Source organism: Crinia signifera, chromosome 6 (assembly GCF_055691185.1).
Source record: "Crinia signifera chromosome 6, ASM5569118v1, whole genome shotgun sequence".
NCBI classification, from domain to species: domain Eukaryota; kingdom Metazoa; phylum Chordata; class Amphibia; order Anura; family Myobatrachidae; genus Crinia; species Crinia signifera.
The window spans coordinates 275,707,390-275,733,345 of NC_139222.1; the positions used below are offsets into that span (position 1 = coordinate 275,707,390).

A 25,956-nucleotide genomic window follows, 5' to 3' on the forward strand; every position below is an offset into this window, starting at 1 on the left:
CCCATCCGCATTCCCATGGAAACACCCAGTGTTTCATAGGCGCCCCCATGGGCAACACTGGACACTATGCAAGTCTCCGAGTCCATTCGCCCAGAGAGCCTGCACATGCGCATAAATCATTATATAGCTGCACTGCTGCAGCGCCTGAATGAGCCCCAATGGGCGCCTTTAGTAGTTTTGGTACTCTTTACCTAGAAGGACGCCCATCGTGGGCATCGCATGCCATTATAATGGCATGCGATGCGACCGATGCGATGACCGCGATTTTACATAGAAATCCATGTTAAAATGTAAATCGCGTCGGTCACATCGCCTGCGATTACCGCGATTTTACATAGGGAACAATGTTAAATGGCCCACAGACCCCAAATAGCCACCCTGAAGTGTGAAATGGCCCCCCCCAATTGTTAACGCCACCCCACGATCAACGTCAACCCGAAGCGTGGCAAGGGCAGCGAGCCCGCGAGGGGCGGCGGTACACGTCCTCTGACCTTTTCATACCCCCACTATCCACGTCGGCGTGGAGTTGAGAATAGAAAGTGTGGCGAGCGCAGCGAGTAACCGAGCCCGAAGCGTGGCGAGCGGACGCGGATACCTGTGAAGCCTGTGAAGGTATCCGCTGCACTCGCCACGCTTTGGGCTCGGTGGCTCGCTGCGCTCGCCACACTTTCTATTCTCAACTCCACGCCGACGTGGATAGTGGGGGTATGAAAAGGTCAGAGGACGTGTACCGCCGCCCCTCGCGGGCTCGCTGCGCTTGCCACGCTTCGGGTTGACGTTGATCGTGGGGTGGCTTTAACAATTGGGGGGGCCATTTCACACTTCAGGGTGGCTATTTGGGGTCTGTGGGCCATTTAGCATTGTTCCCTATGTAAAATCGCGGTAATCGCGTTGGTCGCATCGCATGCGTTTTTTTGGCCGCATGCGATGCGACTGACGCGATTTTTTACCTTGCGATGCCCAAGATCAAAATCGTGGGCGCCGTTCTAGGAAAGAGTACCGTAGATTTTAGACAATGACAATCAGCACAAACACAAAAATCCACATCCAGGAATATAAACCCCACATATCCCCATACTGTGACTAAAAAGAAGAATGGGTGCCGAATCTAATGCAGTAGGTTTACTATTATACACCTGTGTGCTGCAATATTATACCTACACTCAACTATAGGGGCATATAGAATTATATATTTTTTTTAAAGCGGCAACCTTTCACAAGGCAAAACCAACCAATACCACCTTGTAAATGATTGCAGGTTTAAGAAAATATCAGATACCGGCGGTCGGCTCCCACCTATGATGGGTTTGGACCCTATTACATACAGATGGAGCAGCTCTCATTAGATTGCGATTGCGATTCTATCACCAATCGCCGCCATCTGCAAGAAATGCTTGCACACCCCGTTCTGATGGAGCCCGCCGCAGCCCTCCACTGCCTCCCCACCGATCTCTGCTACCCCACCCTCATCAGCAATGGAGATAATACAGGGAATGTTAGTCACACGCACTGGAATAATGCCTGCTAAGCCGGCCAACTGCGCCAAAGTCTTCCCTGTCTGGCCAGTTTCATACACTAACATGAATCACATGATCATTGCTCTGCTCAGGAAAAACAACTAGCCGTGGAACAAATCCATTTTTTGGGATAATTTCCGTTCTCACTCTTGACCTGATTCTGATGCAGGAAAACACACTCGGATTTATCAGCATGGCCGGACAAGCTATGGATTGGAAATCTGGAGAATCAAAAAGGTAACAGTGAGTTGTGATTGAAAGCATCACAATGTTACAATAGGGAGAACTACGGTACTCTTTACCTAGAACGGCGCCCGTCGCGGGCATCGCGGGTACATTTATGTATGGCCGCGACGCGACCGACGCGATGCCCGCGATTTCCCATTGAAACCAATGTTAAACATGGAAATCGTGTCGGTCGCGTCGCGGCCGGCCATAAATGTACCCGCGATGCCCGCGACGCGATGCCCCCGATTTCCCATAGGAATCAATGTTAAAAGGCGCGATGGACCCGATTTTACTGTTAAATGGCTCAATCCACCCGATTTGGCCATAGGAATCAATGTTAAATGGGCCACAGAGCCCATTAACCCTTAAATGTCCCCCCAAATTTTTAACGCCACCCCACGATCCACGCCAACCCGAAGCGTGGCGAGCGCAGCGAGCCCGCGAGGGGCGGCGGTACGCGTCCTCCGACCTTTTCATGCCCTACTATCCACTATGGCGTGGTGTGAGAATATAATAGTGTGGCGAGCGCAGCGAGCCACCGAGCCCGAAGCGTGGCGAGCGCAGCGAGCCCCGCGAGGGGACGCGGATACCTTCACAGTTATGCGCGTCCCCTCGCGGGCTTCACAGGTGTCCGTGGCGAGGCGGACACCTGTGAAGCCCGCGAGGGGACGCGTCTACCTGTGAAGGTATCCGCGTCCCCTCGCGGGGCTCGCTGCGCTCGCCACGCTTCGGGCTCGGTGGCTCGCCACACTATTATATTCTCACACCACGCCCTAGTGGATAGTAGGGCATGAAAAGGTCGGAGGACGCGTACCGCTGCGCTCGCCATGCTTCGGGTTGGCGTGGATCGTGGGGTGGCGTTAAAAATTTGGGGGGACATTTAAGGGTCAATTTGGCCTATTTGGCCCCAAAATGGGTCCATTGAGGCATTTAACAGTAAAATCGCGGTCAATCTGCCGTTTTAACATTGTTCCCTATGGGAAAATCGCGGTGATCGCGGTCATCGCGGGCATCGCGGCCATCCCGATTTACCCGCGATGCCCGCGATCACCACGATTTTTACCCCCGACGACCGCGATTTCAATCGCTGGCGCCGTTCTAGGTAAAGAGTACCAGAACTACTACTAATATGTAGAACAGCAGCAGTAGTATTCCCATAATCATATTACCCCCCCACACACACACACACACACACACACACCCCACAGCCTGCCACCATGGGATGTACTTAGAAAAGTATGGAGGAGGCAGCACTGTCAGCTCCAAGTGCTGCCTCCTCCCAAGCCCCTGATGACGCGCCGCCGCTCTGCTCCGCCCCGTGTGACATCACCGACATGGCAATAAGCCGGGTCAGTGTCAGAGCTTTCAGACCGCATATGCCATGTAGCTCTGGGGATGGGACCTGTGTCCCCCCCCCCCGCAACTGCCGGTGTAACCCGGCATTTGCGGTCTGAAAACGGTATTCTAGTCACTTACTGTCTCTTATAGGGTAACGGTCATTAGATTGACAGTCAAAAGGTCGACATACCTTAGGTCAACCACTGAAGTTCAACTTGGCCTTAGGTTGACACCTGATTAGGTCGACATAGACTTTGGTCGTCATGGTTATTAGGTTGACACAGGCATTAGGTTGACATGGGTAATGTCAACAGCCAAAAGGTCGACATGGGATTTTCACCTTTTTGGGGGAGTCGATATATGCCGACAGGTGGTATTTCATGCCATACAATCCACTAAAGCGTGGAGGGAGAATATAATAGTGTGCGGAGCGGTCCACTTTTTCAGTGTCCATGTTGAATGTGTCAACATTCCAGACAAAAAAATGTGAAACCCCCGTGTCGACCTTTTGACTGTTGACCATCCCCATGTCGACCTAATGCTTGTGTCCTATGAATGACCCTGTCTAACTGAGGCCCATGTCGACCTAATAAGGTGTCGACCTAAGGCCATATCTACCTTTTGTTGGGCGAACCACTGGTATAGAAATATGTAATCACTGGTGCTGCTGTCGGGACAGAACAGAACATGCAGTAAGATTGGTAATGAAGCCTATAACATAGTCACTTACAGCTGCTCATTGTATAATGTTCCGTTAGTCCAGGTCCAGACATTCCGATCACTGCTCCACCTCAGACCGATCCACTGATTGTCTATGCCCTTAAATCTGAACAAAAACCTCTGTCGGGAATAGAAGACATAATGGGCGAAATGTAATAGGGTGCGATTTTTTTCGTAAGAGAAAAAACGCACCAAATCGCACATTAAAAAATCAAATTTTTTGCCACGATTTCGCATATGTAGGGCGAGATGTACTAAAGGGAAAATGCGGTAAAACCCCCGTTTTACTGCACTTTCCTACGTATCAATACCCGTCCTCCCCGTTTTCGCAAGGCAGGGTATAGAAGCCTATGGCCGTCCGCGCGCCCTCCCCCCACCCGTCCTCCTTTGATCTCCTCCTCCCCCTGGTGTCACAGCCGGGAGGACATCCGGCTTCAGGGGGGAGGAGGAGATGCAGGGGGACGCTGGCAGCTGCTGGGAGGTGACAGAGACCCCTGCAGCCCACATCACAGGTATCGCGGGCAATGTTCCCTCTAATTTTACGAAGGCTGTGTGCGGCTAAAGATTTTGGCTGTGCAACTTTGGAATGAAATTTAAATTTTTGTGCGTCACTTATATATAACTGGAAAATGACATTCAGCATTTGTGTTAACTTTACTTCAAAATGATATTAAACATTTAAACATTCAAAATACAGCACACAATGACGTTAATGGGTGAAACACACATTAATTGAGTCCACAACTGCAAAAAGGGACCACTTCTGCTTTGTGCGCTCAGTTGTAATGTCTGTGCGCATGCTCCTCAAGGTGTGTGTCCCAGCGGCCCTTTATTTCCCCACATGCTGGGACTTGTGGTTCTCCAAGTCCCTGCATGTGGTGCAGGCTTGCTGGGACTCATAGTGCCACAGCAGTATACAATAGTTGTTCTATTTTTTTACACAATCATCAGTTCGATGCCCACAGCCCAGGGGCATCGAGGACAGCCCCGGGCTTCAGCATGGGCAGGTAAGTTCTGGAGGGGGGGGGGTCCCCTTCTTTGGGGGGTCCCCACTTCCCCAGGACCCCTGCCCATGCTGACCGGTCAGAGGGCTGAATGCTTTGGCCGGGGGGGACTTGTATAAAAAGTCTCCCCCAGGCTGTGGCATTACCCTGCTGGCTGGTTGGGCCCGGTGCTGGTTCTTGAAATACGGGGGACCCCTAGTCATTTTGTCACCTGTATTTTGGGAACCAGTCCCGGACCTTGAGCCTGGTGCTGGTTTTATAAAATACACAGAACCCTGACTTGCTTGTTTCTGTGATTTTATGAAACCAGGACCGGCTCTTTGAGCCCGGGGCTGGTTATGCTCAGGAGGAGGGACCCCACGCATTTTGTTTTTAATTTTTTTTTAACCCTTTTTTTGGACAGAACCATGCAAAGATCACAATGATCTGTGCATGGTTCTGTCAAACTCGCCAGCCAGAACCTGGTCTATTTTTTTTTGTGATTTTGGTAACCTTTACAAAAAATCGCACGATTCGCACCCTATTACATGTGCGAGTTAGATGCTTTCCAATGGGAAAACATCTGGATGCGAATTGAAGTGTGACTTAAAATCACCACTTCAATATGTGCGATTTCGCTGCAAAAAATGCGAATTTTTTGCCGCAAATCGCACCATATAAAATATGCGATTTTCGGGAAATGCCCGAAAACTGCATATTTTTTCGGAAAAAAACGCAAAAAAAAAAAATCGCACCCTATTACATTTCACCCAATATATTATATGAATATCAGCTGCTCACAGATGTATAACACGTAGCAACGTAACATGGCAGAGAGGTTTCGTGTTTGTAAATGAATGCACACAGGGCCTGTGTGTGGGGGGGTTTGGGGTCGAAGTGGTAGAATAATGTAGTGTGTGCATGGAGAGAGGTGCAAGTTAGCACTAGTAGTGTAATGTATGTGGGCAGTGGGGTGCAGCAGTTGCGTAACAAGACCCCTGCAGACCCCGCGGCGGCTTGGGGGAGCCAGCGCCGGAGAAGTCTGTAAGGAGTACCAGGCCCATAGGCGTGCGCACGGGGGGTGCCGGGGGTGCACAGGCACCTCCTAATGACCGCCAGCACCCCCCACACAGTTGCATGCAAAATTCATTCATGGCCGGTGGCAGTCAGGATTGCATTACTTGCCTGCTGCCGCCGGTCTCCAGCCCGCGCACCAAATAGGTCACGATGGCCGGGTGTTGCTGCTGCGGCACACAGACCTGAGGTGCGGTAGGGGCTCCATTGAAGTCAGCACCAGGTTCTGCCCCTATAGACCTCACGGCGCACAATGCTGTGGTGTCACAGGCTCAGCGCGTACCCGACCTCCCGCCTGCATTCCCCTCCTCCTGCTGCGGTGATGCCTGTTACGCTGCCACTCACAGACAGGAGAGCGAAGGGAAGCCGCTAATACAAACAGTGCCGTCGGACTGGTATTTCATGCGGCGCCGTCGCCTTCTGCAAGCTAGCTGGAATTTTCAGTGAGGCAGTGGCAGCACCTGATTGGCTCTGGACCCAGACTACAAGCACTGATTTGTTTAAAGTAGGCAGTGCAGTGGCGCATGTGAAATACCAGTGGCGCTGCTTGTATCAGTGGCTTCCCTGCTCCCTCCTGTCCTTGGCGGCTGCATGACCCAGCTGCAGCTCCGCACACAGTTCTTCTATGGAGGTAAAGGGGTAGTAGTTACTGGGGCTCACGTGCGGATGGTGCTTTAACAGGGCAGACACAGGTCACACTGTGTAATGTCCGGTCCCCCACTGGAGAGACCTGGCTGCCCGGGACTCCCTTCTCCTTCAAGGCCAGATGTATCAAGCTTCATAAAAGTGATATAGTGATAAAGTGGCAAGTGATAAACAAAAAGCCAATCAGCTCCTACCTGTCATATTCCAAACCCAGCCTGTAACATGACAGGTAGGAGCTGATTGGCTAGCTGTTTATCACTCTCCATTTTATCCCTTTTTGAAGCTTGATACATCTGGCCCTCCGTGCTTCTTCTCTCTCCACCGCTGCCACCCTGTCCCCTCCTCTCTGCCGGCAGCAGATGCCCATGTTCAATGTTATCAACGTCTGTGTATGTGCCACTGCCGTAGGGAGGGAGGTGCTTTGGTGGTGTGGCAACAAGCCTGTAAACCCCCCCTGACAACAACTATATAATCCCCACTGGAATGATCATGTAATCCCCTTAGCAACTAGCATGTAATATGCCCCTTTCTGAGCAATATTGTGACAAATATTGCCTAGTGTGTATGCGGCTATCTGATATCACTGCTTTGTTATATACAATTAAATCATCTGCGTGAGTTCCGGCCAACACTGTATACTCTATTTAATGTTATTTAGTTTGCATTGATGCACAGTAGGCGGTTATAGACACGCCCAGTAGGCAGCACTAGACACGCCCAGTAGGCGGTGATAGACACGCCCCTCTATTGTGCACCCACTAATAAAATGGGCTGCGCACGCCTATGACCAGGCCCGTGATGCCGCAGGCAAGTGCGGGAGCTGCTTAGTGTGGTTTTTCACAATATCATTGTTGCTGCTGACAATAATGTTGCAAAAAAGCTGAATTCTAACCTCTAATTGTATCCTTGACAGGGCTTAAAGTGGTCATGCAGAGCTGGGGGAACTCATTTCTCTATGCCACCTAATTACACCTAATTAGTGGGGCAATCAACTGCAATTTCTCCGATTAACAATCCAACCTGAATGAGACCCGATATCGTCAATGACAGCAGAGTTCAAGGAAAACCGTTAATGGAGCATAGTAATGTGTCCCCAGTATAATGTAGTGTAATGCATGTACAGCTAAAACATTTATGGTCACACTCACCAGCTCCTCTGCAGTATCAATCGTCACCAAGGATGAATTATGTGACCAGCAGAAGCTCTGGCTGTGGGTCCATGTGTCATCAGTCTCAGAGAAATAGTAACATTTGCCCCGGAACCAGACCCAGTCATCCACACATGGTGAAGCTGTTATTATGTATTTTTCTGGCAACTGTGCTGTAACCACATAATAATTGGGAAAAATGCATTTTATCGTCTTTGGTTTTGCAAAGTTACATTAAAAGATCACAGCAATTCTACTGATGTGTTCTCTAGAATCTTTGAAATAATCCATGTGACGTCTGTGTCTGTGTGACTGATGCTACACTGAGGGGGTTATTCTGGTCAATTTCGCAGCCTTGCGAGTCCACCAAACCCCGCCTTGCGAATGGTGGCCTGGCCGCCACCAATTCACAGGCCCTGCTAATGGATGATGCACAGTCACATCCATTCGTAGCCTAGTGGGATCCACCCTCATCAATGATAGTCGATGACCATCGAATGATGGCGAAGGTGCACACATTTACGTGTGAAGTCACTTACATATGCGTGGCTGCTCGGGAGGAAGTGGGCGGGCAACTGGCATCCGGTGATCTCAGCTAGCCACCCCCAGCACCCGCGTCATCGGAGCATTTGCATGAGAACACCCAGAACTCTCATGGGAACGCCCATGAAACGCTAGGCGTTGCCATATGCAAATGACCCGGGCTGGTGCACCACCAGGGGTGGATTGGGCCGCCGGTAAACTGGGCCATTTCCCGGTGTGCTGGACCACATTTGGGTGTGCTGGACCACATTTGGCCCCATGAAAAAATGGCCGCGGCTTTGACCAGTTTGCCGATGGCCACGGCCGCCTGCTGGTCGCTCATGGTTGACGTCATCAAGCTTCACGACAGCTTCAGTATATGGTGCCGGCGAGCATGGTACCGAAGCAGGGTAAGCAGCGGCACCACCTCGCCTCCCCCCCCCCCCCCCCCGGGTCAGTAGCGCTATCACACACACACACACACACCTCCCTGAGTCAGAGGTGCCTATTTATGTTTTTGCTGGTGGGTGCTCAAGCCTGTTGAAAGGCTCAACAAGCAAATACAGTGGCCCGGCATTGGGACTCTGGAGTTACGGGCATGTGGGTGCTCATTAATTCCTGTGGGTGCTTGGGCCCTTGAGCACCCACAGAATCGGCACCTATGCCCTGGGTCACTAGCACTGCAAACCCCCCCCCCCCCCTGGCCACTAGTCCCCACTGGTCGGTAACACCCCCCATCCCACGTCACTAGTCCCCACTGGTCACTCGCACCCCCCCCCCCCCCACTGACGGGGTTCGAACAAACGGACATGAATAAGGGCCAGAATGTAATGGACTATCCAAATGTGGGCACACTAGACCCAATTTAAACCTGCTCACTGGGTGGCCAGTGCCCAGAGAGCAGGTAACTGCCGAACACGTGACCCCCCCCCCCCACTGATTCACCATAAAATGATTTTCCCCTGTTGCAGCGATGAGCCAGGATTATAATTGAATTCTAGATTGGTGTGTTGCATTGTGGTATTAATTGATATAAGTGTCCTATTAATATTCCACCACTGGACGGATTACAGTGTTTTAATCCATATTGTACAAATGAAATAAACTTTTTATGCTTTCATTCCAACAATGCTGCCTTGATTACATTTTTATTTTGTTGCTGCACCATCTCTGCCTGCTCTGACCATCTGCCTACAGAGGCTGCCATCCCTGACATGGGCAGAAGTCCCAGGGGCAAGAAAATACAGGAGGGGTGTCTATGGGAGAAGGAATAGCTGCGTTGTAGAAGTAGCCCGGTAAATCCGGTCATCTTAGTGTCATTAGTGGGCAGCATTACAGATACAGGTTTATTAAGTGAAGCACAATATAAAAGAGTAAAATCCAACCATGTGCGCATTCCAACCATGTGTACATTCCAACCATGTGTACATTTAACTTACATAAAGAAGTATTTGGTGTGGATCTCTCATTATTTTCTTTAGGATGGTGACCTGGAACCCAAGAAAGATCACAGTTTAATGAGCGTCCTCTGGGCACCGCCGTCCTGTCTGTGTATTGCAGATTATGGTGTTACTGCGCTCAGATGTTGGTGCTTACCTGCCCCGACGAGAACAGCTGTTACAAGGATTTGCACAACTAAAAGAACGGTCATCAATAACCCATTAGCCAGGATCAGACGCAGATTTCTTCTTCCTTCTAAAATTGATTATATATAAAAAGATAAAAAGATTTAGACAAAAAGAATTCTAAGACAACATAAAGGGGTCCCTCCTATTACCCACAGTGATCTCCTTGTGGGTGCAAATCATTGCAGAACACTTTATGCAGGCTGAATTCATACATAAGGCTCCAAGCTATATTGTTTGAATGAAACAAACCAGTCCAGGAAGGGTGCAAGGTTGGGTGCCATTGCCAACCGTAGGTTCAATGCCTTGACCGCATATCGCACCTTATAAGATTAACCCAAACGTAGAGATATCTATAATCAGACAGCAAGGAACAGCAGCTGTACAATAATATATTAATGGTTTAACCTGAAAATATGTTATTTGTGCAAAGTAAAATATAGATAATCCAATGAGGGTACCAGCAGCTCCTGATGGCCCAACAGATCAAATGTAATAGTGACTGTAGCTCCGCCAGATTGGGCAGAAGCTTGAAGATAATTTGCCTCATCGGGTTATCTCATGTTTTGGGATTTTTTATTAGATTTTTTTAATATAAAAATATTAATTTAGGTTACTCTGAGGGACAAGAAAAGGAGATGGTACTTATCCTTCCCTATGTAGGGAGAATACTTAATCCTTCCCTATGTTGGGGACCAAAGCAGCCTTATGCTACAATGCTCTGCCCCCATCTCTTCTCTGGTGGGCCCTCCTACTGAAAGATTTTTGATTAGGCAAAATATAGGCAGCCACTAACTTTGCCGGAAGGCTTATAACAGGCCTATTATTTATGTATTTATTTATTAACAGTTTCTTATATAGCGCACACATATTCCGCAGCGCTTTACAGAGTATACTGTAGTTGAACATTCACTCCCTGCCCCAGTGGAGCTTACAATCTATATTCCCTACTACATGTACACGCACACACAGACATTTTAGGGTTAATTTGTTAGGTGCCAATTAGCCTACCAGTATATTTTTGGATTGTAGGAGGAAACCGGAGTACCCGGAGGAAACCCACGCAACTACGGGGAGAATATACAAACTCCGCACAGTTGGAGTTATGGTGGGAATAGAACCCATGACCTCAGCTCTGTGAGGCAGTAATGCTAACCATTACACCGTCCGTGCCGCCCCGTATATATAACACATGGTGGGAATAGAACCCGTGACCTCATCGCTGTGAGGCAGTAATGTAACCATTACACCATCCGTACTGCCCCGTATATATAACACATGGTGGGGATAGAACCCATGACCTCAGTGCTGTGAGGCAGTAATGTAACCATTACACCATCCGTACTGCCCCGTATATATAACACATGGTGGGGATAGAACCCATGACCTCAGTACTGTGAGGCAGTAATGTAACCATTACACCATCCATACTGCCCGTATATATAACACATGGTGGGATAGAACCCATGACCTCAGCGCTGTGAGGCAGTAATGTAAACATTACACCATCCATACTGCCCGTATATATAACACATGGTGGGATAGAACCCATGACCTCAGCGCTGTGAGGCAGTAATGTAACCATTACACCATCTGTACTGCCCCGTATATATATAACACATGGTGGGAATAGAACCCATGACCTCAGCGCTGTGAGGCAGTAATGCTAACCATTACACCATCCATGACCTCAGCGCTGTGAGGCAGTAATGTAACCATTACACCATCTGTACTGCCCCGTATATATATAACACATGGTGGGAATAGAACCCATGACCTCAGCGCTGTGAGGCAGTAATGCTAACCATTACACCATCCGTACTGCCCCGTATATGTAACACATGGTGGGATAGAACCCGCGACCTCAGCGCTGTGAGGCAGTAATGTAACCAATACACCATCCGTACTGCCCCGTATATATAACACATGGTGGGGATAGAACCCATGACCTCAGTGCTGTGAGGCAGTAATGTAACCATTACACCATCCGTACTGCCCTGTATATGTAACACATGGTGGGATAGAACCCATGACCTCAGCGCTGTGAGGCAGTAATGTAACCAATACACCATCCATACTGCCCGTATATATAACACATGGTGGGATAGAACCCATGACCTCAGCGCTGTGAGGCAGTAATGTAACCATTACACCATCCGTACTGCCCTGTATATGTAACACATGGTGGGATAGAACCCATGACCTCAGCGCTGTGAGGCAGTAATGTAACCAATACACCATCCATACTGCCCCTATATATAACACATGGTGGGATAGAACCCATGACCTCAGCGCTGTGAGGCAGTAATGTAACCATTACACCATCCGTACTGCCCCGTATATATAACACATGGTGGGATAGAACCCATGACCTCAGCGCTGTGAGGCAGTAATGTAACCATTACACCGTCCATACTGCCCGTATATATAACACATGGTGGGGATAGAACCCATGACCTCAGCGCTGTGAGGCAGTAATGTAACCATTACACCGTCCATACTGCCCCGTATATATAACACATGGTGGGGATAGAACCCATGACCTCAGCGCTGTGAGGCAGTAATATAACCATTACACCGTCCATACCTAGCCAACCTGTTGCTCTGCAGCTGTTGTGAAACTACACATCCCATCATGCCTTGCCACAGCTTTAGCATTTCCTGATAGCAAAACTCTGGCAAGGAATGTTGGGACTTGTAGTTTCACAACAGCTGGAAAGCCACAGGTTGGCCAGGTCTGGTTTATAGTATTGATAGCACTATGAATCCACTCCAAAATTAAACTGTAGGTTTATTGGGTCCCAACAAAAAACCCTTTTCATTTAGTTATGTACATGGGCAGACTAGATTGGCCATGTGGGTCTTATCTGCCATCAAACTCTATAAAGAGTAGTCCCAATAAATATACTCACAGTAAACTGCAGTGGGAAACTGCTTATTCAATTGTTTTTCTCTGCTGCCGTCTGGGGGGCACAGAGTAGCTGGCACCGGACCCCTGAAGTTATAAATACATCACTATGCGCATGCAGGGGGGGTTCTGAGTGCATTGAAACCCCCTGTGCATCGGCCATCAGCCCAATTTAGGGGGAGATGGAGGAGCTCAGGCTGCAAGGCCGGCTTTGTATAAAGCAGCAGCATCCCATGCTGGATATTGCTTCTTGTATAATCATCTTCACCAGGGACGGGGAACCTTTGGCCCTCCACTCTGTGCTCCTATTTCTATACTTAGCCCCCTTTTTCTGTCACTCTTTTGGATTATTGTTTTGCATTGTCATGTTGGCTAGGTACAGGCGTGTTGCTGGGTTAGTAGTGCCACAGCCTGGGGCAGATTAGACCCACCCACAGTGGTATAACTGTGATGAGTCCTGAGTCCTTCAATGCCATTAATTCACCAGGGGAATGACGTGATGTGCTGTTGTTCAGGCGAGTGACCCGGCTCTGGATGGAGCGGGTCATAAAAGGCGTGGCAAAAATAATCATGATGTGAGGTCAGATACCTTGGATCACCCGCAGCACATGTTAATACCAGGAGCAGAAGACAAGATAGGAGATGCTTTGCTTCTGGACTTTCATCCATGGATGGTGGTGGGGAAGCCTTGATGTCCTCTGACAGGAATAGAGTGGTTTAGGGTCGGTCTTATGCCAACGAAATCAACGGGGTTTCTAGTGCTTCTCATCAGTGGGTATAGGACGCATCAGCCATTTCCTCCATTTGCACCGCTGTAGTTTCGGTGGTTATGCCCTGTTAATCATCGGTCCAGGTGTACAGGGTCACACTAGCTCAGCCGGGGGCGCTTTAGCCGCTGCTATCTTGCAGGTTTTGTCACCTGCGTTAGCTGCCATAGCCGGGGTTTCCTCCTCTGGACAACCTGTGGCTGGCGACTCAGTTAATTAGTCCATGAGTTGCTCGACATCTTCCTCGGGGAAGAGGGTTTCCACGCAAGGAAAATCCTCAGGCTCACATAAAAAAAGATGAAGGCGTAGGGGTTCAGACTTTACCTTGACGTCCAAACTTTACCTTGATGGTGGAGATCACAGGGTTAAGAGAAGGAAGCGTAGGTCACATCAAGCTTCTAGCTTTGACTCTTCTAATGTGACCATTGAATCGGACTCAGTGCATTGTGCCCTCGTGCTCAGGATAGGATTTGGAAGGGTCGTTATGTTAATATATTTGCCCTTACCAGCAAGGATAGGAGAGCCCTACTAGCTGCTAAAAAAATTGCTCCTTTAGTGAAGATTCCTTTAGATCCTGCACTAATTTGCTCTTATTTGCAGCATGTTACTAAAGGTGGCCATACATCAGAAAGATATTGTACCCAATCATACAATCTCAATTGATTGTAAGATGGATTGTATGCAGATTGTGTGCACATCTTGTGTACACAATCATACAATCAATCAGCAGATGGATTGTATGACTGATTGTATGATGGATTGTGAGTAGATTGTGTGTCCCAAAACCACCAAGGACTGCCTGGGATTTCTTAAGATCGATCTTTCTGATGTATGGCCAGCTTTAGAGACCCATCCAGAAGAATACATGAATTTGGTTCGCTACCAAATCCTTATTTTTCACCTGTTGGTTACCTTGTATAAACTGGCGAAGTTTTGTTGAGCAATTCAGGCGGAAGTAACACGGTCAGGTTGTTTACGAGTTTGGGAAAAAGGACATGGAGCTTTATGTCGAAGTCACTCAAACCACGGGAACGGCTCGCAAAGCGGATAGCAGGAATTGGGTTAGGCAGTCAGGAACTCGTCAGTACGGTAATACGTCTGGCGCATCTACATCTGACCATGGGAAATGTTTTGCATTTACCAAAGGCCAGTATAGATTAGGTGTAAAATGTTGTTTTCGACATTCCTGCCTTAGATGCGGTAATAGCCATGCCATTAAGGACTGTCCAAACTGACAACGGCAGGAGCAGGGGTCATATCCCTCGCGATGCAAAGTCGCTGTCCCATGGCTCCCGTCGTTGAATAGGGCTCCAACTCCAAAAAAGTTATTGTTGCTTCTTCCATGGTTGTCTAATTTTCCCTTGAGGGTAGAGGCAGAATTTTGAATTTGGATCTTTGAAGGGCTTTCCATTGCCAATCTTGGGTGTGATTGGGCAGGGTCCGGTCAGGAACCTGCGTTTGGCTTTGGAATTTATGGATATCATTAGGGAAAAGGTATGGGTCAAAGTAGCATTCAGTAGAATGATCGGTCCCTTCGAGTTAGCACCCATTCCAGATTTAGTGTCCCTGCCTGTTTGATACCCCAAAAAGTACCCAGAAAATGTTGTCTAATTCAACATCTGTCTTGTCCTTGGGGGCTTCAGTGATGATGCCATTGCTAAGGAGTATTGCAATGTTAGGTGCCTGCCCATGGGTTGCTCTATCTCCTGCGCCTATTTTGAATTCTTCAGTACTGTCCTGCAATGTTGTTTGCAGGAGGCTACTGGAGATAATAGCATAACTCATTATTTAGATGGTTTCTTGTTGGTGGGTCCGACGGGTTCGGATCTCTGCAAGAAATGGCTTGTCACTTTTTAGTAGTTTCAGGGTCCCGTTAGCTGAGGACAAAACAAGAGTGAATCAAGAGTGTATTTAGGCATCGACATTAGAGGGTCTCTGCAGACTCCCTGCGGATAAAGTTAAACGCTTGCACGGCGAGATTCTTTTTGTGTTAGCGGCGGGAAAGCTTACACTTAAACAGGCCCAGTCATTATTAGGCTTCTTTCATTTTGCTTTTAGAGTAATACCCATGGGTAGGATTTTGGAAAGAGCAACGGTTGGCATTCGTAGGCTGCATCATTTCCTGTGCCTATCACAAAAAATTAGGCGTGATTTAGCAACATGGGAGAATTCTTGTTGACTTTAATGGAGTTTGTTTATGGTAGGAAGAGGCGGTTTCCAAATTAGTACTTGAGATTTTCATGGATGCAGCAGGCGCCATGGGTTTTGGCACGTACATTGGTGCGCGGAGTGATGGCCAGCAGCTTGGGTTCGGAGCATATTGTGTGGCGTTTGCCTTGAACAGGCAGAAGTCCACCTCACTTCCCGTCTTCAGGGTTTTGGCTCAAAAAATACATATGTGTTTGGAGAACTACATTACGTTGCACGCCAAATACATACCCAGCAAGCGTAATGTAATATATACGATGCCCCGCAGTGGGGTCCCAGCAGCGGATATGCCGTCAGCAGCAGGGTCCCTTCGGAAGATGGGAACTAGCAGCGGTATTAATACCGCTACTAGTTCCTATGCGCCGCAGGGACCCCCGCTGCTGACAGCATATCCGCTGCTGGGACCCCGCTGCTGTGGTCCGTGCCATGGGTGCTCCTCGCTTTCCCTGGGTGCTCGGGCCCCGGAGCACCCACGGTTTTGGCGCCTATGCAAGGAGCAACTGCAAAATGCAACATTTTGTGGTCTCATTCACAAATAGGTACATAAAGAAAACCTACTGTACAGTAAGTACTTAAAAAAAGTCTCACTTAACTGCACTACTGTAGCAACTTTAATAAGAAACCAAAGCAAGAAATCTACTATACCACACTCCTCAGCATCTGGCCTCCTCAACTATACCACACTCCCCAGCCTCTGGCCTCCTCAACTATACCACACTCCCCAGCCTCTGGCCTCCTCAACTATACCACACTCCCCAGCCTCTGGCCTCCTCAACTATGCCACGCTCCCCAGCCTCTGGCCTCCTCAACTATACCACGCTCCCCAGCCTCTGGCCTCCTCAACTATACCACACTCCCCAGCCTCTGGCCTCCTCAACTATGCCACGCTCCCCAGCCTCTGGCCTCCTCAACTATACCACACTCCCCAGCCTCTGGCCTCCTCAACTATGCCACGCTCCCCAGCCTCTGGCCTCCTCAACTATACCACGCTCCCCAGCCTCTGGCCTCCTCCTTTTTTAATCAACCCAAAGAATCACCTAATCCGGAAGGCCCTCACAAAGGTCACTGGCAGCGTGGGCATGAAGACATCCACTATGACTAGATGGAGCCTTTATTATACAGGTAAGCAACTTTTTTCAATTACTTTACTGTGCCTCCTGTGCCCCTTAGAGGTAACAGGAGAACCCATAAAGTGACCGGACCCTGCTTATGCCCTTTCCTTGCCACAGGAACCACCTTTTGGTCCCCAAGTAACACTGAAACAGTAAGCTGTGGTACCGGTCATAGCTGCAGCCTCCGGGAAAACAGCTAATATGGGGGACTTTAATATACTATGGTCCCAGCACACCCATGGATGCCTGGTGACCCTCTTCTGAGGCCCAGACCAGACCTGATTAACCAATAGGCTGATAAGGCTGCAGCCTTGGGCACTTGGTATTCTGACCGCCGGTCATCTGCATGTACAGTATCCCTAATACACACGATAAAGTAGTGAAGGAGGCACAGGGAGGTGTGAGGGGAGTCACAGGGTGGGGTTGTCTCAGGGGATGGTGAGTTTTCAGGGCATTGGGAGGGGTGAGGTCAGGATAGAGAGGAGTGAGGGGGAGAAGAAAATTATGAGGAGGGAAGGGGGTCAGTGGGGGGAGGGGCAGGGATATCTCTCAGAAGGGCAGCCATCAGTGGTGGGGGGGACTGCGCGGACTCAAGTCCCGGGCCTGGAAAGAAAGGGGACCCAGGACTGGAGTTTATAAAGTATAATTTGTCATAAACAAAGCTCACATTTCCCTTGAAGTAATGTAGAGATTGAGTAGTGTGGCCAGTGCTACACACACCGGAGGTCCCACCAGGCATTTCAGGTGTCAGTCCACAATTTCTGATGGCAGCCCTGTCTCCTAGATCACCTTGGGGGGAGGGACTGTAAGAGATGCTCATCACTGGGACCCCACAGACACACACGCGGATCCCTCGCCATGTACATAAGCATACCACTTTACATGGCATGTATGCAGCCTCAGCTGAGAGAGCATCAGCAGGCGGGACACGGACAGTCGCTCCCATCAGCAGCAGCACTGCCCACCACTCACATTGCAGAAGACTGAATTGTTCAGACTGAACCACAAAAGCTTGGTCACAACCACACTACTAGGGTCACTGAACCCAGTCGCACCTTAGACTCGGTCACATGTGCAGATTGGCAAAAATGTCAATCTCTGATTTTTGTTAAGGGGCTAGATCAGGCATGTCCAACGTTGGCCCTCCAGATGTTTTGAAACTACACATACCAGCATGCTTTGCATTAGTTTTAGCATTCTCTAATAGCAAAACTGTGGCAAAGCATGCTGGGATGTGTAGTTTCACAACATCTGGAGGGCCAACGTTGGACATGCCTGAGCTAGATGAAAGTAAATAGAATATATGTTGAAAAGGAAAGATTTTTGGAATAACCTTGCGCTAGTCCCTGCTAAGGATACTGTCAAGTTGTACAAATCACCTTACATACAAAACATAAATAAATACAAAAAAATATACCAACAGTTTCCTTGGCACTGAAACTTATTTTCATTAAATTGGTACCCAAAATAAAGAAAGAAAAAAACACAATAGTGTATTATCCTTTTAACAATAACCCAAACATTGATTCTTTTGATAAAATCCCTTATAAATAAGGAGGACTTGTACCCTATAGGTTGGTCTACTGTTTAAGGTAGACCCAAATCGCTTGTTGGGGGGTGGTCACATCACTGTTAGATCACCCAGGTATCCAATTTCAATTGCAGTATATGGAAGAAAGCAGAGCGAGTATAAATGTCCACATAGCATATGTAGAAAAATAGGCAGATGTTATGGACACAAAATAAGGGAAGAATTCCCGCACTAGTATTTTCGGTACTTGTTTCCTAGCACGGCGCAAGCGATGAAAATTGTATCCATCGGGTGCTAAAAAATCGCATCGATCGCATCGCATGCAACCAAATCGCATGCGATGCGATCAACGCAATTTTTACATTGGCCCCAATGTTAAATGCCCCTCAGACCCCAATTTTCATTGTATCCCCACCCTGATGGGTCAAATGCCCCCCCCATTCTTAACGCCACCCCACGATGAACGCCAACCCGAAGCATGGCGAGCGCAGCAAGCCCGCGAGGGGCGGCGGCACGCGTCCTCCGAACTTTTCATACCCCCACTATCCACGTCGGCGTGGAGTTGATTTTATATAGTGTGGCGAGCGCAGCGAGCTACCGAGCCCGAAGCGTGGCGAGCGCAGCGAGCCCCGCGAGCCACACTATATAAAATCGACTCCACACTGATGTGGAAAGTGGGGGTATGAAAAGGTCAGAGGATGCGTACCGTCGCCCCTCACGGGCTCGCTGCGCTCGCCAGGCTTCGGGTTGGCGTTCAACGTGGGGTGGCATTAACAATGGGGGTGCATATGACATACTAATTACCCATCAGGGTGGGTATACAATCAAAAATTGGGTCCATTGGACCATTTAACATTATTACCTATGTATAATCGGGTCCATCGCATCGGTTACATTGTCTGCCATTATAAAGGCAGACAATGGACCCGATTTTATATAGGAATTTAACATTGAATACAATGCATTCAATGTTAAATCGCGTCGGTCACATCGGGACCTTAACTTAAGGCATGCGATGGACGCGATGGACACGATTTTTTCATTGTCGGGGGTAAAGGCTAAAAATAGCCCTAAAATCGTGTCGGTCGCGTCCATCGCATACCTTAAGTTAAGGTATGCGATCACCCACGACGGGCGCCGTGCTAGGAAACAAGTACCGTATTTTCTATTGCTGTAATAATGGTCCTCTTCCCCCAGAAATTTCTGAAATTAGGGAGATAAAATCTTCCCTAAGATTAGTGTAGGGGGTGCTACCCATTACTTAAATAAAGACCTAAAACACCCACAAAGACAAGAAGTATCCTTACGGGTGCACTGAGGACCAAATAATAATTCTTACGTAAAAATTAACTTTTATTGTTATTATAATTAAAAGAGTCTCATATAGAAAGGAGACCTGATTTCCTTGACGTGGTGAAATATTAAAAAGATACATATGTGAATAAAGAGATGAAAATATTTGTGAAATTCATTAAAGAGAGAGAGAGGGATGCATGTGTGTGAACAAGTTTATGGATCAAATATCTTCGGCATAAATAGTCCTGTGTCATAAACTGATATTGGTTACTGCCAAATTGCATTTAATTAGTGGCAGCTTCCTTATTACATGGAATTTTTTTAGCTTTATATCCTTGTCGGGCTTGTTGTATATTGTTGCCATTCTCTTGTCAAATACAGAGAACGGGGGTTTTCATAACCATATCTGTGCTTTTAAATATACAGACATTCCTCACTTAACGACCAGGTTCGGTTCCTACGACCCAGTTGTTAAGCGAATTGGTTGTTAAACGAGCATATATAAAACCCTTTAAGACTTCTGAGGCGCTTGTCGTTAAACAGGCAGGGCAGGTCGTAACTGCGAGAGGGTAGGCGGGCAGGTCGTAAATCAGAGCAGGCGGGGTCGTGACTCGTAAGTCCGAAGAGTCACAGCACGGACGCTAAACGAAGGCCCAGGTCGTAAGTCCGGGTGGTCGGTAAACAGGTAGGTTGTTAAGTGAGGAATGTCTGTACAACAATCAAGTTTCAGCCCTTACAATTCACCTCAGAATGCTTGCTAACGTGGTTGCCATATTAATATACTCGCACTGTATACCTGCGCATCTAATATTGATGTAGCAAATCCGGCCGGTTTAGGGAGAGTGCATTATCCCAGGTATGAGACAGTAGGTGCCACTATCCACTGTTCCAAGTACAGAACATTAATCACTGTAAGCCACGCTGTATACCGTTAAGGGTGTCACTTTTAATTCTGCAGAAATGCGCTGTATCCGTGTTTAAGCGGTTTATCCGCCGGATCTTGTAAATAGAGGGGGCATGCATGCATACATTTACTATACTTGTTCCCAATTTTTTCTTTAACTCGGAGTCTGATGCTTAATAGCCTCTGTCTGTCCGTACAGGATTTACCACCCGTCAGTCAGCGGTATTACCACCGGGATTAATGTGGCTTTCTCTCTCATTTTCGGCCTTGATACAGAAGTTTTTATTTATGGGAATCAGTATGCTGCACCCTTTTGGATAATATTACACCCTTATTCATATACCCGTTGTTGAGCGGTTTACCGCCGGGTCTAGCGTGTTAAGGCCCCCATACACTAGGGCGACTTGTCCTTAGGACAAGTCGCCCCCGACTTCCCCCTGAGCTTCCCCGGCTGCTCCTCGGGGGAGCTTGATTAGATTGGCACTTGATGTGCCATTCTTTACATGTGATAAATCGTCTCGATTTATCACATGTAAAAAACCCGGGGAGCAGGGGGGGGGGGCTACAGAGGTGGGAGCTGGTGGGAGCAGGGGGGCGGGGGACACGTCTGTGTCCCCCGCTGCTGGGGACGCTGCGGGGGACAGCGTCTGTGCGAGGCGGTAGAGGGAGCAGGGGGGGCTGGGGACGCTGCGGGGGACACAGGCGGCAAAGAGCCGGGCAGGGGGAGCCGGCCGGGAGCTGTCAGTAATGAATAAAAAAAAAAAGCCCATACAATGAATGGGCAACCTGTGATTGGCTGCTGAGCGCTCTCTCAGCCAATTGCTGACTGGCTGAGAGAGCGCTCAGCCAATCACAGGCCGCCCATTCATTGTATGGGCTTTTTTTTTTTTATTCATTACTGACAGCTCCCGGCCGGCTCCCCCTGCCCGGCTCTATGCTGCCTGTGTCCCCCGCAGCGTCCCCAGCCCCCCCTGCTCCCTCCACCGCCGCGCCGCCCCGCCCCACTAGGTCCCAAGTCGGGTGGTCGGACGTGCAGCAGGTCCGACCACCCGACGCAGATCCGATGCGCACGGGACCGCGCATCGGATCTGAGGGGACATCAAAACTAGCCGATTTTGGTCCGATTTCGGCCAGATCCGACTGATCTGGCTGAAATCTGACCAAAATCGGCTAGTGTATGGGGGCCTTAAGTCAGTGAAATGTATGTGATTTTAAATAGGCAGATGTTACCATATTTGCCGTCATATAACACGACCCCCCAACATTTCCACTCAAAATATAGAGTTTGTTATATAAGTGCACCCGGTGTATAAGACGACCCTCCCACTTGGAGGCATGTTTTTCAGGGGGAAAAGTAGTCTTATACGCCAGCAAATACAGTACATATACCAGGCCTCTCTGAAGCCTCTCCCAGTTCAGTCCAGTGTTGTCCACCCTCTGCTCCATGGCCAACGCGTTTCCAAACCACAATGGTTTCTTTTTCAAGGCTTGTCCAGTAGACCAACCTATAGGGTACGAGTCCTTCTTATTTATAAGGGATTTTATTGCAAGAATCAATGTTTAGGTTATTGTTAAAACAATAATATGTAGATTACTACTGTATACAATTAGTTTTATCATCCTATTATTACCTGACAGAGACTTATTGAACTGTTTCCCCGTTAGTGGTTCGCAATAACCTGTAAAGAAAGAAAAATTTACATTTAAGCAAATGGACAGGGATACTTATGTGAAGAAAGCGCTGACACTGGAAAGAGGCGAGGAAACATGTCCTACACTTGCAGAGGATTAACCTCCACTTTTTAAATAATGTCCTTCTTAGATCTGTAAGAACTATACCAATCGATTGGGAGACAAATTAAAGCACCCACACACAAGTTGTGAGTCCGACAGGATTTATATACTCAAAAGATACATGCATATACAGTTTCCATACGTCATATTGATAAGGAAATACATGGGAAGATGCTGAATCTGTATGCCCCCACACCCCTGCCATCCTGGTGTCTACCTGTACCAAGACATTCCTATCCTGGACCTTAATCTGGAGCTGCTTCATGTGATCTCTGTTTTAGGGCCTTATTCTAGTTCACTCTTTCTGACAAAATCCTTCTTAGATGGACAAAACCATGTGCACTGCAGGTGGGGCAGATGTAAAATGTGCAGAGAGAATCAGATTTGGGTGAGTTATTTTGTTTCTGTGCAGGGTAAATACTGGCTGCTTTATTTTTACACTGCAATATAGATCTCACTTTGAAGTAAACCCCACCCAAATCTAATTCTCTCTTCACAGGTAACATCTGCCCCACCTGCAGTGCACATGGTTTTGTCCATCTAAGAAGGATTTTGTCAGAAAGAGTGAACTAGAATAAGGCCCTTAGTGTGGGTGCAGGGCTTAACTTACTTATACAAGAACAAAGAATATAGAGTGTTCAGCATTACTTATAACTTCTGAAACTACAGTAGGTGGAAGTTCAAAGCAGACAGCATGGCTTCTCTCATGATTATTGTATTGTTGTCTCTTTCACACTATTGCCACCCACCTTGGAATACTATAAGGATATAAACAGGGCTATTTTTGTGCAGGCTCCAGCAGGAACTGTGGCCCTTATTCTAGTTCACTCTTTCTGACAAAATATTTCTTAGATGGACAAAACCATGTGCACTGCAGGTGAGGCAGGTGTAAAACCCCACCCAAATCTAATTATCTCTGCCCAAGTAACACCTGCCTCACCTGCAGTGCACATGGTTTTGTCCATCTAAGAAATATTTTGTCAGAAAGAGTGAACTAGAATAAGGGCCTCAGTTCCTGCTGGAGCCTGCACAAAAATAGCCCTGGATATAAATGCCTTATTATTATGGTCCCAAGAAGAAGCCAAGGGCTGATTCGGGGGGGGGGGGGGGGGGGGGGGCACCTGGGCATGTGCCCCCCTGTCATTGAAGACATAGATTATTTTATTTTTGTAGCTGAGGACCAGGGCTTTCCAACGAGCCCGGCCCCCCATCGCTAGACCCTGGGAACTGGAGAACGGTTTCCCCCTAGGATAACATGAGACCCACTAATTCTGACCCCCACCTGGTTCCGACGGTCCAACTCCCCTGCTTCCTGCAGCACCCCCACTCTCAGCAGTCACTTAGCCGTGAGACCCTTGCTGCCGCTGCCTGCGCAAACAAAACACAGCCGTGCCTTACTTCCCTGCAACTGGGAGGCAGGGATGGAGGAACTTCAAACTCCTCCTCCCCAAAATCCCGGAGCCGCCGCCGCCATCTTCTTTTCCCCGCCCGTGGCCCAGCACCTCCACGGCGGTGTCAGCGCAGGAGGCAGCCTGCTGTGTGCCCGGAGAACCCACCGCCGCTGGCCGCAGGTTGTCATGGCAACCAGGCTCAGCAGGCGGAAGCCGGACACAGCAGCAGCAGTACCCAAGCCCCGGCCAGCAGGAGGACAGAGACCCGGACACAGAATCCGGATCCAGGGTGTCTGTGTGAGGGGGCTGGAGAACAGGTGTGATGGAGGACGGGTTTCCCAGCTACAGCAGCAGCTTCTATAACACCACCTCAGTACTGCAATGGTGAGATCATGGACGCAACGTTTCAAAAAGAAACAAGAAAAAGGATTGTCCTTGGTGTGGTGCACCTGTTACAGGAATAATTAAACAATAAAATCTAACCTTTATTTATTAATCTTAAAAACTTGCGAAATATAAAACACACATGAAACAAAGCGAGAGTGATGGACAAAAGATAGAATTGGTGTATTTAAAAGGACGGTGGCTACTTGGCAACGCACTTTTATCTGTTCTAATTCAGTTATGCTGTATTGTATGATGTCACAGGTTGTAATGTTATATCCGCTTAAAGAGAGGGTTGCAAATGCCTAACTCTCTATACAGTGGGTTAAACTGCCTTTACACTGTAAGTCTCGTGTCCCATATGTATGGGGATGGATGCTGTATTTATTATTACTGTGTCAATAGAGTATCACGGAAACAGTGTTAATTTTCGCAGTCTCAGGACTACAAGGAAATTGTAAGTCAGTGCACCCGGATAGATGTGGTGCAATTCAAATGTGTAGCAGACACCCGATGTTCTCAAAACTATGGCTGTATGGCAATGATCTTAAAATCTGATGTCCACGTTATAAGACTGTCTGTATGCCCTAAAATTATCCTTACATCAGTGTAATACCTGGTTCATAAGGTCATTTATAGACATATGTGCAGAGTTCACTGTATTTTATGCGTGGTTATAATTCCACTTTTCGAAAGAGGTATTGAGAATGAAGCACGGTCTGGGGTATTAGTACTGATGGTGGTTGTGATTCCACAATTTAGGAAAAATCAAGGTAGGGCACAGTCTGAGGTACTAATACAATCATGGGTACATATGGTGGACAAACAGATGTGGTGCACCTTTAATGAATAATTAAATCAGTCATACAGACAGTGCTGTCAATTTACAGTTTCGGTGTCCACTTTGTAGATCTATCAGTGTAGACCAGGGCTGGGCAACACCGGCCCTCCAGATGTTAACGAACTACACATCCCAGGATGCTTTGCATTAGTTTTGCTATGTGGCCATGCTGAAACTGATGCAAGGCATCCTGGGATGTGTAGTTCATTAACATCTGGAGGGCCGGTGTTGCCCAGCTCTGGTGTAGACACTAGGCTAATTGTGACTCAAAGTAACTGTTGGTCTCAGCACCATGGCTGTATGTACTGAGTCTTCAAAGTTAGTGCTACAATGTTTGCCTGGGCAGACATGTATTGTATTGTAACAATGTCTGTCACAGGCTCTTTAAAGTGACACTTGCTCTGGTGCATATGCTGCTATTCACCTGACAATGCGTGTCAAATCTGCTGCCTGGGTGGACATAGATGTCTGTCCTAACCAGGAGTGTATCAGCAGTTGACAGCGCAATGTCGACACTGGGCTAGTTGTGACTCAAATTTGCTATTAATCGCAGCACTGTGGCCGTGAGTCACCAAAGCTAGTGTTGCAGTGTTGCCCGGGCAGACATGTAGTATATTATAACCATGTCTGTCACAGGCTTATGAGGTGACTTGCTCCGGTGAGTGCCTGAGCTGCTATCTAACAGGAGGTGCGTGTCAACTCTGCTGCCTGGGTAGACATGGGTATCTGTCTTTAGCCAGGAGTGTGTCAGCAGTTGACAATGCAGCTTCCAGATTTCAAATATTTGCGGCAGGAGGACAGAGACCCGGACACAGAATCCGGATCCAGGGTGTCTGTGTGAGGGGGCTGGAGAACAGGTGTGATGGAGGACGGGTTTCCCAGCTACAGCAGCAGCTTCTATAACACCACCTCAGTACTGCAATGGTGAGATCACGGCAGGGGGGGGCACTTACCATATCAAGGAGCAGCTCATCCCTGACAGGCATGCAGGGTTCCTCCATAACCCACCCTGGTACTTCC

General features: G+C 48.3%; 2 protein-coding genes across 3 annotated transcripts in view; one reads left to right on the forward strand and one right to left on the reverse strand.

Annotated features, from left to right (window-relative positions):
• The window catches only part of LOC146007290 (killer cell lectin-like receptor subfamily F member 2), a 238,243-nt gene that overhangs the window by 154,318 nt on the left and 57,969 nt on the right, over positions 1 to 25,956 (forward strand). The gene's annotated exons all lie outside the window — the stretch shown is intronic.
• On the reverse strand, positions 871 to 24,007 carry LOC146007289 (C-type lectin domain family 2 member E-like). 2 transcript variants are annotated; one of them, XM_083145634.1, is made up of 7 exons: positions 23,719 to 24,007; positions 22,158 to 22,205; positions 9,772 to 9,870; positions 9,615 to 9,665; positions 7,654 to 7,826; positions 3,814 to 3,923; positions 871 to 1,738 (listed from the first exon to the last, which is right to left on the reverse strand). In XM_083145634.1, the coding sequence occupies exons 3-7, from the start codon at positions 9,824 to 9,826 to the stop codon at positions 1,606 to 1,608; spliced, it is 522 nt and encodes a 173-aa protein (XP_083001760.1). In that variant the 5' UTR covers positions 9,827 to 9,870; positions 22,158 to 22,205; positions 23,719 to 24,007; the 3' UTR covers positions 871 to 1,605. The 2 variants fall into 2 exon arrangements, with proteins under 2 accessions (XP_083001760.1, XP_083001759.1); XM_083145633.1 differs by having other exon boundaries at positions 23,603 to 24,007.

Bases quoted from the DNA above. Each gene is read 5' to 3' on its own strand.
- LOC146007289 (XM_083145634.1), bottom strand. From the start codon at position 9,826: ATGACCGTTCTTTTAGTTGTGCAAATCCTTGTAACAGCTGTTCTCGTC. The intron at 9,666-9,771 runs GTAAGCACCAAC...CTTGGGTTCCAG, and splicing joins AGCTGTTCTCGTCGGGGCAG to GTCACCATCCTAAAGAAAAT. The intron at 1,739-3,813 runs GTAAGTGACTAT...TTGATTCTCCAG, and splicing joins ACATTATACAATGAGCAGCT to ATTTCCAATCCATAGCTTGT.